The sequence below is a fragment of the Macrosteles quadrilineatus genome, unplaced genomic scaffold (genome assembly GCF_028750875.1).
Source record: "Macrosteles quadrilineatus isolate MER2022 unplaced genomic scaffold, UCM_ALF_1.0 Scaffold_2__2_contigs__length_208266976, whole genome shotgun sequence".
Taxonomy (NCBI): domain Eukaryota; kingdom Metazoa; phylum Arthropoda; class Insecta; order Hemiptera; family Cicadellidae; genus Macrosteles; species Macrosteles quadrilineatus.
Window position 1 is genome coordinate 131,121,615 of NW_026542595.1, and position 14,783 is coordinate 131,136,397.

At 32.7% G+C, this 14,783-nt stretch overlaps 2 protein-coding genes across 4 annotated transcripts in view; one reads left to right on the plus strand and one right to left on the minus strand.

Moving 5' to 3' along the window:
- LOC128985419 (uncharacterized) overlaps positions 1 to 12,632 on the plus strand; it is a 51,827-nt gene extending 39,195 nt beyond the window's left edge. For 2 of the 3 annotated variants that reach the window (XM_054404897.1, XM_054404898.1), the window contains exon 8: positions 3,764 to 8,454. In XM_054404897.1, coding sequence (XP_054260872.1) covers positions 3,764 to 4,353 — 590 coding nt within the window. In that variant the 3' untranslated portion in view covers positions 4,354 to 8,454. Of the gene's footprint in view, positions 1 to 3,763; positions 8,455 to 9,603 lie in introns of those variants that run through there. The other variant, XM_054404899.1, reaches the window with a different exon arrangement.
- Positions 1 to 14,783, minus strand: part of LOC128985428 (uncharacterized) — a 433,133-nt gene that overhangs the window by 394,682 nt on the left and 23,668 nt on the right. The gene's annotated exons all lie outside the window — the stretch shown is intronic.

Consider the following 14,783-nt stretch of genomic DNA (forward strand, 5'->3'; position numbering starts at 1 on the left):
TGAGTGATGGTACACATTTTGCTCATTTATGTGATTTGCAGGCAATCCAACAGGCTGCGAAACAGGCATGGCCGCGGTTAATACCGGTCTCATAGGGACTACGTTGGCGCACGCTTTGTTGCGCAAATAATCATTATAGACCAAATTGTTCATTTGCACCACAATAAGTTTCAATTCATTCATTGTTTCGGGGAATTTATATACAGCTATCTTGTTGCGGGTGTCCGGGTTCAATCCATTTCTAATAGAGTCAAGCAATTGTTTCTCCGTTAGGTTTGCCATAAATACTTGGTTATTTAATTTAATTTCCTCGCAGTACAGCGATAAACTCTCATCGTAGCGTTGGGGACGATGAATGTACTCGTATTTAAGTTGCTCTCCCAAAGCTGCTGGAATAAATGAATTTAATATTTCCCTGCGTGTTTGTATGATACTTTTCCCGCCATTTTGGCATTCTATTATTGTTCCAATGAGCGGAGAAATAGCGTACCTGCTAATTATTCTAAATATCTGATCTTCGGGTAGGCGCGATTCCTGTTGTAAAATTACTGTCTGTCTCAGAAAGTTTAGTAACGGGGTTATCTCCATACCAGTACAATTCTCTGGAAATTTTGACAAAATTTTTTCCAATGGGTTTGCTAGTTTCTGGAACAAGTCGACCGGTGGCAGCGGTGTAGGAGCAGGACGAACAGGGTCCGCGGGGTGCGGGGGCGTACAGTGACCTTGAGGTGGGACGTGTGCCGTGTCGTGGTTCCCTAATCTCAGCTGATTACTAGGTGAAGAGGTGATAAGCTGCCCGGTTGATACGCCGTTTATTTCCTCATCGGCTGACTCACTCTCGATTAACGATTTATTTAATTCTTCTTGAAAACGTTGGTATTCGTCCGGAGCGATTTTATTCTCGATTTCTGACAGTTTATTACTAAGACTAATCATGGTTTTGTCTAACTCTTCAACGGTTTTGCGGTCGGTTTCTAACAGTATACTTCGTTTTAGCATGTTTGCTCTTAGCTCTAAATGCGCTAGCTTTGCATTTATCTTAGCTAAATTCAGTGCCGTAGGCTCTTCAGACTGTCGATCGATTAGCACTTGCAATACGCTTGACGCAATTTGGCAATATTTAATCTCCGCCAAAACAGTCAATTTATTTTCAATGTTTGAAAAATTAGGTGCCTGCCCAATGATTTTACGCAAGGATTTTCTGAGTTCATCTACACTTAATTTATTTAAAACCTCATGTTGACAGTCTAGCTCTCTGCACATTATTTCATAAATCAACTCGCCCTTCTGAAGATAATTGACATTGTAGTTCGCCATCTTGATAATAGGATAATTGCTGATAAGGTGAGGAAAGGAAGGATTTAGTGAACCCTACCTATTAGTTTCAAAATTCGGATCAACACATTAGAATTCTTTAAGCTAATTTAAACCTTTTTGTTTAGCACCTAGCTGTTTGATTTCACCGTTCTTTACTTGAACTATTTAAATTCAGCCTATTTACTAAACCGGTTTAAGATTGTAATGATAAAATACCCTCATAATCTTATTACAATATACTTATACCAACATGTCCTTTATCATCCCTTTATGAGTATAATAATTTCAGTTCAACATAATTACAGTTCTTAACTTAATAATCACATAACACCACACTGGATTTTGATACAGTAGTTCATAAAAGTTCAAATGAAATACTCGGAGTAGCCTAAATGACCTCGTTCAATGTCTTGGTTATCTTAAAGCTCAGGAAGTGTAGCAGAGTTGCGCAAATTAATTATATTCCAGGATGGCGAATTGAATATAATTATGAATTTAGATCCACTTCCTTTAGCTCGCAGATCAGAGCCAAGGGGTCGCCAAGTTGACCCGTGAACAAGGGGAGTCGAATAATAACGACTCAGTGAATTACGGTTCAACAATTTATTAATTTTTAAACAAAATAACCCTTTACACATATGCTAGCCTTAATTGTTATTAGTACCCAAAATTATGAAATGGTACATTACTCAATACAGCAGGGGTGGGCTGGGCCATCTTAAGAATTAGCTGTACAAATTTTGACTCCCGTCTGCAAAACCATTAACACAAGCTTAAATTAAAATAAAATTAATATTACAAGAGACCTGTTGGAAAAGTATTAAAGGTATAAAACATTGATTCGGATTTCTTATAAAGTGTTCAATACAAAAAATCATTCATTGAGTTAAGTTACATTAAATTGAATAAAAATTTACATTTGACCAGAACCTAATATTAAAGTTATATAATTCTCATTTTAAATTTATATAGCTCTCAAAACTCTTCTGTTGTTTTACTATTCAAGAAATTACAAACTAAAACAGGCTAACTGACCACACGTGGCAAACGAAATTTAACAGTAAATAAAGACTTGTACAAATTGGTTAATTATGTTTTTCAACTGAATTGTAGCACCTGAAAAGCATTTTAAACATGAATATAAAAATCCTTAAACTAAATAAATGTAACACTTACATTATCACAGGAGCCATCCAAACTTGTAGCCAGCACCCCCACTAGTACAACGATATGATTTTAAAACCCAACGGACAGATAAGCACTGCCGACCTCGGCCACCGCAGGTGGCGCTAAGGGCGGGAAATTCAAATTCAATTAAAATAGGCTTTAAAATTTCACAGCACACTATGTACTGGCATAACTTCACTGTTACAAACTACAAAGTTTAAACAATTAAGCTTTACTCTATATTTAGAGTAGCCTACTTAACTGGCTAGATGCCGAGTTATATGGATGCGAAGCAAGTTTTTGTGTTGTTATCAACAAAATTTACCGTGTCTTGCTTGCCTGAAGATGGTCGACCGTGCTTCAGTTCAATGTTAGTTGGATAGGCATGCTCAATCTATTCGTCTTGTGCGCCCGTAGTTCAGACCGGGTGAGCCGCAGGTAGCCAGGGTCTATTAAGTTAGTATATACAGTGTTTAGTGTGGTAACATTGAAGAGCGAGCTGGTCTAAAAGGTAGAGTGCGGGGCTTTTGACCTAGAGGTCCCAAGTTCAGATCCCGCCAATCACCAATGGATTTTATCCATGTGATAATGCTGTGACCCTCTATGACTAGCCTGAATAATGTGTAAAATAGTTTGGGGCGAGAACCTAGCATCTTAGGATGTGAAGGTGTCACATAAAAATATAAAATAGTTACATTATAAAGAGTTTCCAGTCTTCCATCTGTTTTGTGGTAAAACAATATTAAACCAATTGTTTTGTACACAGACTTGAGGTTTTTAAATTCACATATTAGGTTAGAATGTACTTAACCGGGTGGGGTCTTTGACTGTAGAGCATTTTATTGTAATTTTTAAGATTTTTTTTTGTTGTTTGCCAAATCATTTTTTGTGTTTTGATACAGTTAAATAAATATGTATACCAATTTGTGAGCCACTAAATCTTCTTAAAATAATTTTATTATTAACATTTGAAGTAGCACAGTGTTTACAACGTCATTCATAACATTTGAGGTTTCTGTTGGTTTTCATACAAAAATTTAAACAACACGTAAAAAATGTACTTTAACTTTAACACAAACAAAATTAAGAATTTATAAACTGTAAAAATTTATGTTTTAATCTATATGTTGATTAGGGTATATTATAATGCACAACAATGTTATTTGACAAGTTTAAAACTTCAAAAACTACAATAGGTAACAGTAAACTTTACCCTTTACAGTATAACATTACACCATTTACTATATTTTTTTAACTTTTATAATCTCGATTGACACAGCTGGAAAATCACTAACGGAAGATCTTCTTGAAGTTTTTCAAGAGAACTATTCCAACACCAATCTGAAGAGCCCGAGCGCGCTGACTGCGAAAGAGCTCCGGGATATCTTGGAACCCAAATTAGAAAGGGATTTGACAGAAGAAGAGGGAAGTATTGAAGAAATTATCAGATCATGGCGAGAAGACCCGGTTGAAGCTCCATTTAACATCAGAAATAAAACACCTGCGTCGAAAATTAGTAATGAAACACCTGCATCGAACTCTAGTATCTTATCATGTACATTGACCAGTAACAGAACACCTGCATTGAACATTAGTAATGAAACGCCTGCATTGAACATCAGTATCGAAACGCCTCCATTGAGCATTAGTATCGAAACACCTTCATCGAGCATTACTAACGGAACACCTTTATCGAGCAATAGTATTGAAACACCTCCTTTGAACAAAGGTAATGCAAAACCCGCCTCTGCCAGAAAGTCGAAACGGGGGCGGAAAAAGAAATGCAATCTATCAGATGATGAAGACGACGAGGATTATGTCCCGAATAAGTCTAATATTATGCATAAGAAGTCAAAAAAGAAGTACTGATTGTCTAGTAAAAGTGGTTATAATTTTGGTGAATAATTGGTTTAGTTGGTAGAGTGGTGGGTTTTTAAACCATGACAGAGACCGCTTATTGTGTGTTAGCATTGATTTTGTATTAGGCAATAATATTCAGATACAATGAGCTACCGGTAATGATTCCAGCCATTTGACCTAAAAGGTCCTGGTTTTATCCACTATTTAAGAAAAAAGTCAAGTAAAATATTTAATTGTAATTCAAATAATCATCATATGTAGAAACTTAAAAACTACCTCAAACATTATCTACCTTTTCTCTATTAGTTGTAATGATGATAGTTCAACCTCTTTTAATTTTTAATCTGTGCCATCCAGACAGCTGTTGGCACTGTACAAACCAAACTATACAAGGTGAAGTTCATACAATAAATGGATGTTAATTTTTAGGTATTGATAACAGTAACGATACCATGGTCTCTGTCTAGCTTGATACTCTTTGGTGTTTAGATTCAACGTACAATGCTACAATAGCTCAGGGAATGTGAGGTTTGTGTCCTCAAAAGCCTATTATTTTTATTACCTATAAATAGTTAAAACTTGAGAAGTAAGACTCTTAGATTTGACGAGCAATGCTATGTTTAAACTTAAACTGGGACCATGAGACTTGTGTCCTTGAATGCTTGTTATTATTTTTACCTTTGGATAAGTCAAGACTAAAGACATTAGTTTTAAAAAAATGCTATGTTCACACTAAGATTTTGAGATTTGTGTCAGTAAATGCTTAATATTATTATTTTTATCTTTGAATAAGTTAAAACTTAAAACAAAATACTCGTTGATTCGATGAACAATGCTATGGTCACACCAAGATAGTTAGATTTGTGTCCTTAAATGCATGTCATTGTTATTACCTGTGAATATTTTAGTTACATTTTGGTTATAACCAAGATTTAAGTATAGGTTATAAATTAGTTAATGCAATGATTCGGTGATGTACTTGTTTTATTCTTTTAAATGTTAAAAAAATATATTTTATTGTGTTTAAGTTGAGAACAATACAAAAACCTTGTTATATAATTTAAAACTGAAATTTTCATGGTTAATAAACATTAACTCATTGGAATATAGTTTGCTAATCCAAAATAAGAAACAAGAGAGATTATTTTTCAATTTTAGTTTCATTGTTTGGTTGGTTATTGTTAATACTGTTGAAAGATTTATTTTTAAACTTAGGTGCTTTTTGGAAACATTAATATATTTTATGCATGTTGTAATTTTAAATTTTAAATGTTGAACCCAGATTATTTAGTTCTAAATACGTTGGTACCTACATCTTTCTAATATAATTTATTTATTCTAATGCATTAGCGAATTTGATTTAAAAGATCTATCTTTGCTGATGTAAAATGAAATTGTTACACAAAATGTAACAAGCTGTAGTACAGGCCTGCCTCTAGTGAAATGCAAGTTACCTGCATGTAATGATGTTTTGATGTTTTTTCTGGCCATTATGATGTTTTTATGTAGACATGATTATGTCAAATTGTAGCTCAAGGTAAACCCCCCGAAAAATTCAATTTTATGCTTTTCAAACACAAAGAAAGATCCTCCTTGTTTTGTGGCAAGTACTGTAGTGTAGTTATATTAGTAAAAAAAAAAAAAAAAAAATAGCCTACTGTGTTCAAAGTTTTTTGAGACAATTGAAGAAGTGTTGAGTATGTTTTCCCTTTTTTTAATAACACTCAAAAATGATAAAATAAAAATAAAATGATTTGATTATTTTTTATTTGCTCTGTATTGTCAAAACATTTCACAAGTATTAGACCTTGTAATGTGATTAGGGTATACCCATAACCTCAAAATCGATGCGATCGTCGTTTTATCAGAGATTCTTGGTAGCCTAGGTACCGTAGTCCCGGCCCCAACAACCTCGGATAATTGAGAGTGTACTGTAAAATTTTTCCCAAGTATTTTTGTATAGGTATTTTTGTGATAGTGTGAGATATTATGTCTGATTAAAGGTGCTTCCTAATAATAGTTGTGGGGTATATGTAATTTCATGGGATTTTGAATGAAGCAATTCTATGATTAGTGGCGATAGATAGGTAATGACATGTAGAATTGTGTATTACCGGGTGTTTTGTCTTAAAGTGTGTACCTTAATTTAACTTAAATTATTTTTATGTTGAAACTTGTCTTTAGTTTAACACATACAGGGCTGGTCATCAGTGTTACAACAATTTTTTTGTGTAAGCACAAATTAAATGAAGTTTGATGATAAGAGGTTCCAAGTCTAAGAATTGATTCCCAAATAATTATACTATTTTTTTTTATAACCATGTGAAATTGCTGTATAGTGTTTAAAACATGGTTATTTGAGAAAAAAGTTAAAACAATTCTTTGGGAATCCAATTTTTAGACTTGGAACCTCTTATATGCATCATCACACTTCATATAATTTGTACTTACACCAAAAAATAATTCACAAATAAAATAACACACCAACAAAAAGTAACACTGATGGCCAGTCCTGTATGTCTTTAACTAAAGACAAGTTTCGACAAAACAATAATTTAATGTTAAATGAGTCATTTTAAAATTGTCAGATTTAATTTAGTGATTAATAAAATTTAAAACCAAACATTTACTGAGTAATTTGAGGCCAGAAAGATCTTAGTGTCATGTCAACAAGATATAAATCAAATCTACAAAGTAAAATAGATTGAAAATATCAAATCAACACGAGATATAAATCTTTAAATAAAGACTGATATGTAAAAAGTTAAATTTTATACAGTAGTGTTTTGGAGTTTGTTGCTCGACTCAAATTCAACCAATTTTAATGATCAATAGCTCAAATGAAAGCCCTTAAATCACTAAATATTTTAAGGCTAGAACGAACTACAAGCGATAATAAGAACTGGAAATATAAGTAAAATGTCAAAGTACGAAATGTCCATAATATATGTAAGGGGAAGAGTTTTCATTTGAATATATATTTCAAACAAAAAATGAAATTGAAAAACAGATTTTGGTATTGAAATCAGCATGAAAATCTATTTCCTAATGATGTGTCACAATACTATCATTGCATTAAAAAAAAATTATTAATATACAATATGGCGTATACAAGATGGCGGCCGAAATAACCCGGCAACACTTTCAGACAAAACACCCGGTAGTACATGTCATTACCTATTTATCGCCACCAATCATATAACTGCTTCATTCAAAATCCCACGGACTTTCCTATATTTACAAATGCCACAACACTATAGCATGTTTAGGGTAGTTATTTTAGCAGTACAGATAATTAAAAGATTTTAGACAAATAACCAATAGTTTGTTCATGAATAACATATATTTATTGTGCCATTTATGCTGCTTGCTAGCAAATTGACAGCAACAGATCTAATCCGGTTATTTAATATTTATTTATTTCTTTTTGTTACTCTGTTCCGTATCTTTAAATGTGAATATAAAAACTCAATGCAAAGTGATAAGAGATTCAGAGTAGACATTACAGTATATTCTCTAATGTTCAGACATTCGATAGTTTAAAGTTTTGACCTACGCTACACTACTTACCTTTGAATTTTGTATACTTAAGTAGACATCCGTCTACATGGAACCGCTGTAGCCTATTTTTTTTTACATAGTTGAATGAGCCAGTCACAGAGTTTGCTAGTGTCAAAAATTTTATTTTACACCTCATTTATTGTTACTAAGGTAGTTGATTTGACACCGGTGCTAAAGCTTAAAATAAGTTACCCTATCAGACTCTGTTTAAAAGTCTGTGTATTCAACAGAAATGGTTAATTTAAATCAACACTACCTGTCTGCTCAATTCAACTATCTCCATTTTGATTAAAGTTGAAAAAACTGACAAAAATTTAACAGAAATGGAGTATCTATCAATAATCAAAGGTAACTCTTTAACTCACACCTTCGGTTCTGTGGTGTCTGAACAATGGAGAGTCTACTGTAATTACTAGACAGGGTAGTTACAAAAGAGTCTGTATTGTTATTTTGTATTACTTTAAATGTTTGTGAGTTAGAATAGTATGATATAGGCCTATAATCTGTTACATTTCTGTTTGTTTTATGGAGAGTAGTAAAATGGTTTAAATGAAATATTTAGTTATTTTTAAAACCCTTGTTACCTTACGTAGTTAGAGTTAAAAGCAATGCAAGTGTACTGCAATACCTTTTCTTCAGGAGAACGTTTTGTCTTTGAACCACAAACAGTGACCAATCTAGGTTTCCAGCCAGAGAACTGGAGGTCTAGAAATATTTTGAAAAAAATTTAAGTCTGTGAATTATGTGTGGTTCTGGGACATTAACATTTTTTAATAATTGTCAAATACGTAAATTAATAGACAAGTGTTCATCCTAAGAGAATATGTTACTTCTTTTTCCACACCATAGTGTCAATCAAGAAGATCCTTAACTGCAGAAAATGGTTACAATGTTGCTGTGATTACAAGAGATGATTACAAATTTTGCTGCGATTCTGACACAAAATAATTTAAATTTTTTTAAATTTTAGGAACTATCAAAATTTAAGTAAATAATTAATGAATATTGATTTACAATAGAGCAACAACTATACTTAAATCAAAATTTCAGATGTGATTTAGGCTAAAGAGGACATAGTCATAAAACAGCCACAGTAGGTTTTTAAACATTGATTACACCAAAATTTTCAATTAATTACGGAGATATCTTGAGTTTGGGTGTCTCTTTCAACGAGCATTTTGGCACACAGAAAACAATTACACAACTTACAAAAAAATGTCCATGAATGTTTGCTAGTTTAGATAATATTTTTTTTAAGTTTCATTGTTTATCAGTTTTATAGATACTGAGCTACGTTTTGGATGCATCATAGTTTTTCATTCAGGATAGCTTCATCTTAGAATGTCAAGATAATGCTTTCTACTCTTGCAGGAGACCTCTATTAACCGACCCATATTAACTGCTGCATAAACCGCCTCTAACTAGGCAAAAATAGAGTTCGGTAATAGATGTAAATTTTTTATTCATATACTGTAATAGCAATAATACATTTTTATGCCAGTTTAGGTGTTTACTCACATGTTTACACCAACATGTAACCAACCTTTTAGGTTATCCGACCTAGTTCCCGTCCCATTAGGGTTGGTCAATAGAGGGTGTAATGTATTTTTAAATGTTGCACTAGTTGATTGTGAGTGTAGAAATTTTAAACGAGTGGAAGATTGCTGAGGCTAAAGAGAACGAACTTGGGTGTTGTAGTTCGCACGAGGAGAATGATGAGAGCTCCTGCGCCGATGACGCAGAACCGCTCTCTAACCGCCTCCCGGATAGTTCAAAGATCTCGACAAGCTCAATAGCAAAGAGCCCCTGTATTTGTGACGAGACAGTCACAAATACGTCAAAGGTTCGTACAGCCACAACGAACTAGGAGGTAAAGAAGTTTGTGCATCTGTTTGGATTTTTGTGTTCCAAAAAGGTTTTAAAATTACTTTGTTTTCAACTCGTTAATTTTTTGTTTGATAAATGTTAGCTTTTGTTTGATCTTCTTTTGAGAGTCCTTGATTACTTTAAATATCTTTTTCTTCTATTTCAGTTGTATTTTTAGATTTATACTAAAACATGGTGTTCTTAGATGAAACTCACCTTATGGACTGATCACAGAAATTGTGAAAAACCGAGTGTTTTACTGTGATCGAAAAAGGGACAATGTAGATGGCCCTATTTGTAAATAAATGTTTGTTACTGGTTTTGGTAGGCAAACTGAATGTAAATTCATTAAAAGGAACTTTATTGTTGCGCACATTCAAACATTGATTTTAATTTTCTCAGACTTAGCTATTTGTGATTTCGGTTTTTACTGTCTTCAACAAGAAAAATATTATACTGTAATTTCAAAGTGTTTTTCTTAAAATTTTGTACATAGGAGTATTAGTTTTTTATTGTTTTTGTGTTTAAAATACATAACATAATAATGTAAAGATGTGTCTTTTATTATTTGAGTATTGCTGTTATTCAATACAACAGTAAAACCTCACTAACTGGACACCCTGTAACTCTACAGTCAACAGCAGACTAGGTGCACTTGTAGGGCTTTGTCTTACTAGTGGCCAACTTTTCAAGTTTTAATTGTTAAATTTTCAACTTTTTTTAGATTGTTTACTGCATATAGAAAAATATGCATGTAAGTAATAAATTAAATCTAAAAAAATTATTAAAACCCATTAAAAATGTCAATACTCTGAATAACTTGACATCACTGGGACCACAACTGTCAAGTGTCAAGTTAGTGTACCGTAAAATATGTTTATATCAAATCGCCCCAAGGTATGACAAAGAAATATCACCAAAAAAAAACTTTGAATGTGCATAGATATTTGGATAAATTTGTTCATTAGTCTTAAGAAAATGTTTTATGCGGACATTTATCTTTATATTCAATGGATAAGAAAAACTTAATGTAACACCATTTTATTTTAAACTAACACATAATAGTTTGTAATTAGACTGTATTTAATATAATAAGATGTTTTACTCTACAGACAGAGTTACTGTGCAAAAATGCATCTAACATTTTGGTACAGTACTTACCAAGAGTGGTTTCATAAAAACATGAAAGTCAATTGACGGCTTAAATATAAAAACTTCTAAACTAAATAAGCCAAATAATAATAATAGTTTACAGATTTACGTTTTAAAAACTGTATATGATATCATTACTTTCGTTGTATCAAACATAGAAAGAACCAAGCATCCAATCCACCAGTGTTTGGATCATCTATTTTTTAAAGTGTTGATTTCTGAAAACTATAGGCAAAAAATTAGAATGCATAAAAAGCTGTTTTTGGAAACACAGAAGCAATTATAATGTTTAAATACACATATACAGGGTGAATTTTAAATGAGTTCCCCCCCTACTTTTTTCTACATTTCTTAAGATATCATCTCCGGACCACGTCAGATCATTGTTGAGTAGTAAGTACTTCATTTTTACTGGGTATACATTTTTGGCCGCCATCTTGGATCCGCCATATTGGATACAAAGTTTTTTTTTCAAATGTAAAGGTAGGGTTGTGACCAATTATTTCAAACTAAAATTTTACGATGATTACAATGCCGCAATTAGTTTTTAAAAATCTTGATCCGTTCTAAGGTTATGAGGAATTTTTATAACTTTATTTTTAGCCCATTTTAACATTGTGCATTAACAAACTAAGACCATAATCTCAAAATAGTGCTAGATAAAGATAAGTATACACCACCATTCATTGTCGACATATTTTCACTTGGTTATGACGGATGTCGTTTTTTCAGCCACCATCTTGGATCCGGCATTTTGAAATGTGATCAATTAATTTAAATATGAAGGTGGTGCTGTGACCCATCATTTTGAACTAATTTTTTATTCTGGACTCAATGCCGTAATCCGTTTTTGGTTATCAAGCTTTCTTGATGAAATATTAAAATACTCTTATTTAAATTTTCAATATTTCAAAATCCAAAGATGCAAATGAAAAATGAATTGCGGCATTGAGTTCAGCATAAAAAAGTAGATCCACCACGATAATAATGCACACTGATAGTTAACACAACTACAACTTTAAGGTTATGTGAAGAAATAATTTGAGGAATCAACAAAAATAATAATAAATAGTTGCTAGGCAGTGGTGATTTTGTATTGTATTTTATATGCATTTATCTTTTAAGAAAGTAAGCGGGCAGCTGATTTTGCGGCCCTAGGGATGTAAAAACCTGCTCGGTCCCCAAATGACGATGGTAACTTTCAGCCACCAATTAACGGTAACTTTCAGCCACCAATTAACATATGTAAAACAGCTAAAAACATCATAGTGTGGTGAAAAAGAATTACTCTGAAGCAGCTCAGCAAACAATAACATAAAAAGAATCTTGACTTTTCTCATCCAAATGTGGGGAACAAATTATTTACGAAAAGATGTATTAATATATGCTGCTTAGTATAACCATAGATAAAACGTATAACATTACACAATATGACACACACTGAATTAGAGCAACAGAGAGGCTGCTCTGACTATTGATATTATTTAATTGCCTCCCAACTACAGTATTGCAAAAATATTGTAAAAAAACATATAAAGAAATAAGAGTGGACGAAAATACCTGTGATTAGTTTAAGTTAATTATTTTAAACTATAAATTATTTTAAACATGTTGCATAATATGTATGTACATAATTAGCTCTTAGCCAACTAACCAGACTTACATTTTTAGCTTCTAAACTATCGATGAATGTAAACCAGTCGAATAATAAATCATGTTTTTTAGTACTGTATGTGTTTCATTTTCATGCTGTGTTATAAAAATGTAAATCTTTAATACAAATTGTTGTTTGAATTCTTATCCGTTTCTACCAGATTTCTGTCTTGGGATATTAGATTGTTCTCCATATTCTGTTGTGTTATTGGTAAACTTAAGTAAGTTTCCTGGAGGATGCTTAAAATACCTTTTTTCCTCTTCCCTAACCCAACCTCAACACAAAAATACAAAAGAAATTGGTTAATAATTGTTAACAAACTAAACATTTTTATAGTTATATCCTACACTCATACTTGGCTTAAAATACCTACCTTTGTATGGCTGCCATTTCAAAGAAAAAGTAAAAAAATATTCAAGTAAAACTAGAAATTTCAATAGATCCATCAAACAGTCTTTAAAATAATCATTGTTCTCCCATGAGATCCAAGTTATAATTGTTAAAAAAAATCTTTTTGATCTTAAGACGGATTAGCACATGGATTACCTTTATGGATCTGTTTTACCTGGCCTTAAAAAGGTTAATACTTAATCATCTTTGTCTTAATAATCTGTAGTTGTGTTTCTGGACATTAGAACGTATATTCTTAAAGTGACTAATCGATCAGGAGTTTTTGGCCTTTTCTGGAAATACATGATGAAAAAGAAATGCTATAAAACAGTAATATAACTTTGGACCCTTAAATAGACATAATATCATAGCTTTATCCATTTACCTTTACAAAGAAAATAGTTAAAGTATTGCTTAATTCGGAATACAAGCCAATAAATACCTAATATCTCTGTTAAAATTTGTCTCAAAATCAAATCAAATAGTTTTTTTAAAGTTTGTTCTTTGATTTTACATTTACAGTGTGTTTTAAGAGCATCATGAATCATTCTGTCAGTACAATGAACATTTTACTCTCGATTAATTGATTATAGTAGTTTTTTGAATTATAATAAAGATAATAAAAGAAGTATATTAAACAACTTAATACATTTTTTACTGTTTTTCCAAAGTGGGGAGTTCTTTGAACCCTGTTCTCTCCAAATGGTTTAACAAATGTATTTGGTACCTACTGTGAATACTTCTGTGAATATAACTGACGAAATGCAACCGAGGTAAGAATAAAATTTAGTACTCTTTAAGTTGCCTTGGGCAAAAAGGTGGTATCTGACTTGGGCAGTAAAAACATCTGCAAACTTAAACTTGTAAACATTGTAATAATAATCTATTGTTTCTACCTGTAACAACACTGCTTTGTGCACACTGTGCTGTATTCTGTTTGCCACTGTGACAACCAAGGATCACTATGCAATTATCATAAACTTTTTAAAGCCAGAAAATCACATCTGGGTTATTTCAGCTGCAACTATCACTACTTGTTATACAATCGCATCTGTTTGGAACTAAAAATTGCAGATGGATACCTAAGATCAAGACTACTGGGTAAAAAACCAAATCCACCGAGAATCTTCATTTACAAGTAGAATTGTTTCCCAAAATTGATCACAGTGGGGGTTTATTTTTTAAACACTAAAAACATTTTGCGTTTTGTAGCTGTTTTAGGATTTGTAAAGGTTGGTAGCTGGCCTAGTGAGAGTGCAGAACTTCATTCCTTGTTGTCCTGGGTTCAAATTCTGCCAAACACCAAAATATTTTATGTGGGCCTATGAGTGATGATGCTGCAATCCTATGGTTATAGTTTGGTCCTAGGATGTGAATGTGGGACACTTTAAAAAGTGTTTTTAAAAAAAACCTATACATAACAAGTAAAAATAAATCTATGCCAACCCATAGAAAGCTCAAAGCATGTCCACACAGCCTTTGCCCAGTGGGCTGGAACAAGGGGTAAAATGGTGTCTAGAGGGGGAGAGGCACCCTATCTCCAGGGACTTGGGGGAAGGGGTTTCAATAATAGTTGCCCCGGGGACACCAAAAATTATAACAGGTCCTTCAAGCAAACTGGTGTTTCAAAAAAGGGAGACTTGTCAAGCTAGGGGAGCACTTGGACAAATATAGTTCATCGTTTAAATAAACCTGCCATTGTTTGGCTACTTGGCTGACTCATGGTGGCAGTTGTGGCGACAATTTGGGTAAACTTGAATGTTATGTCAATGATGTAAGTGGTAAGGTAGGCTAGTGTACTATTTTCATGGCATAT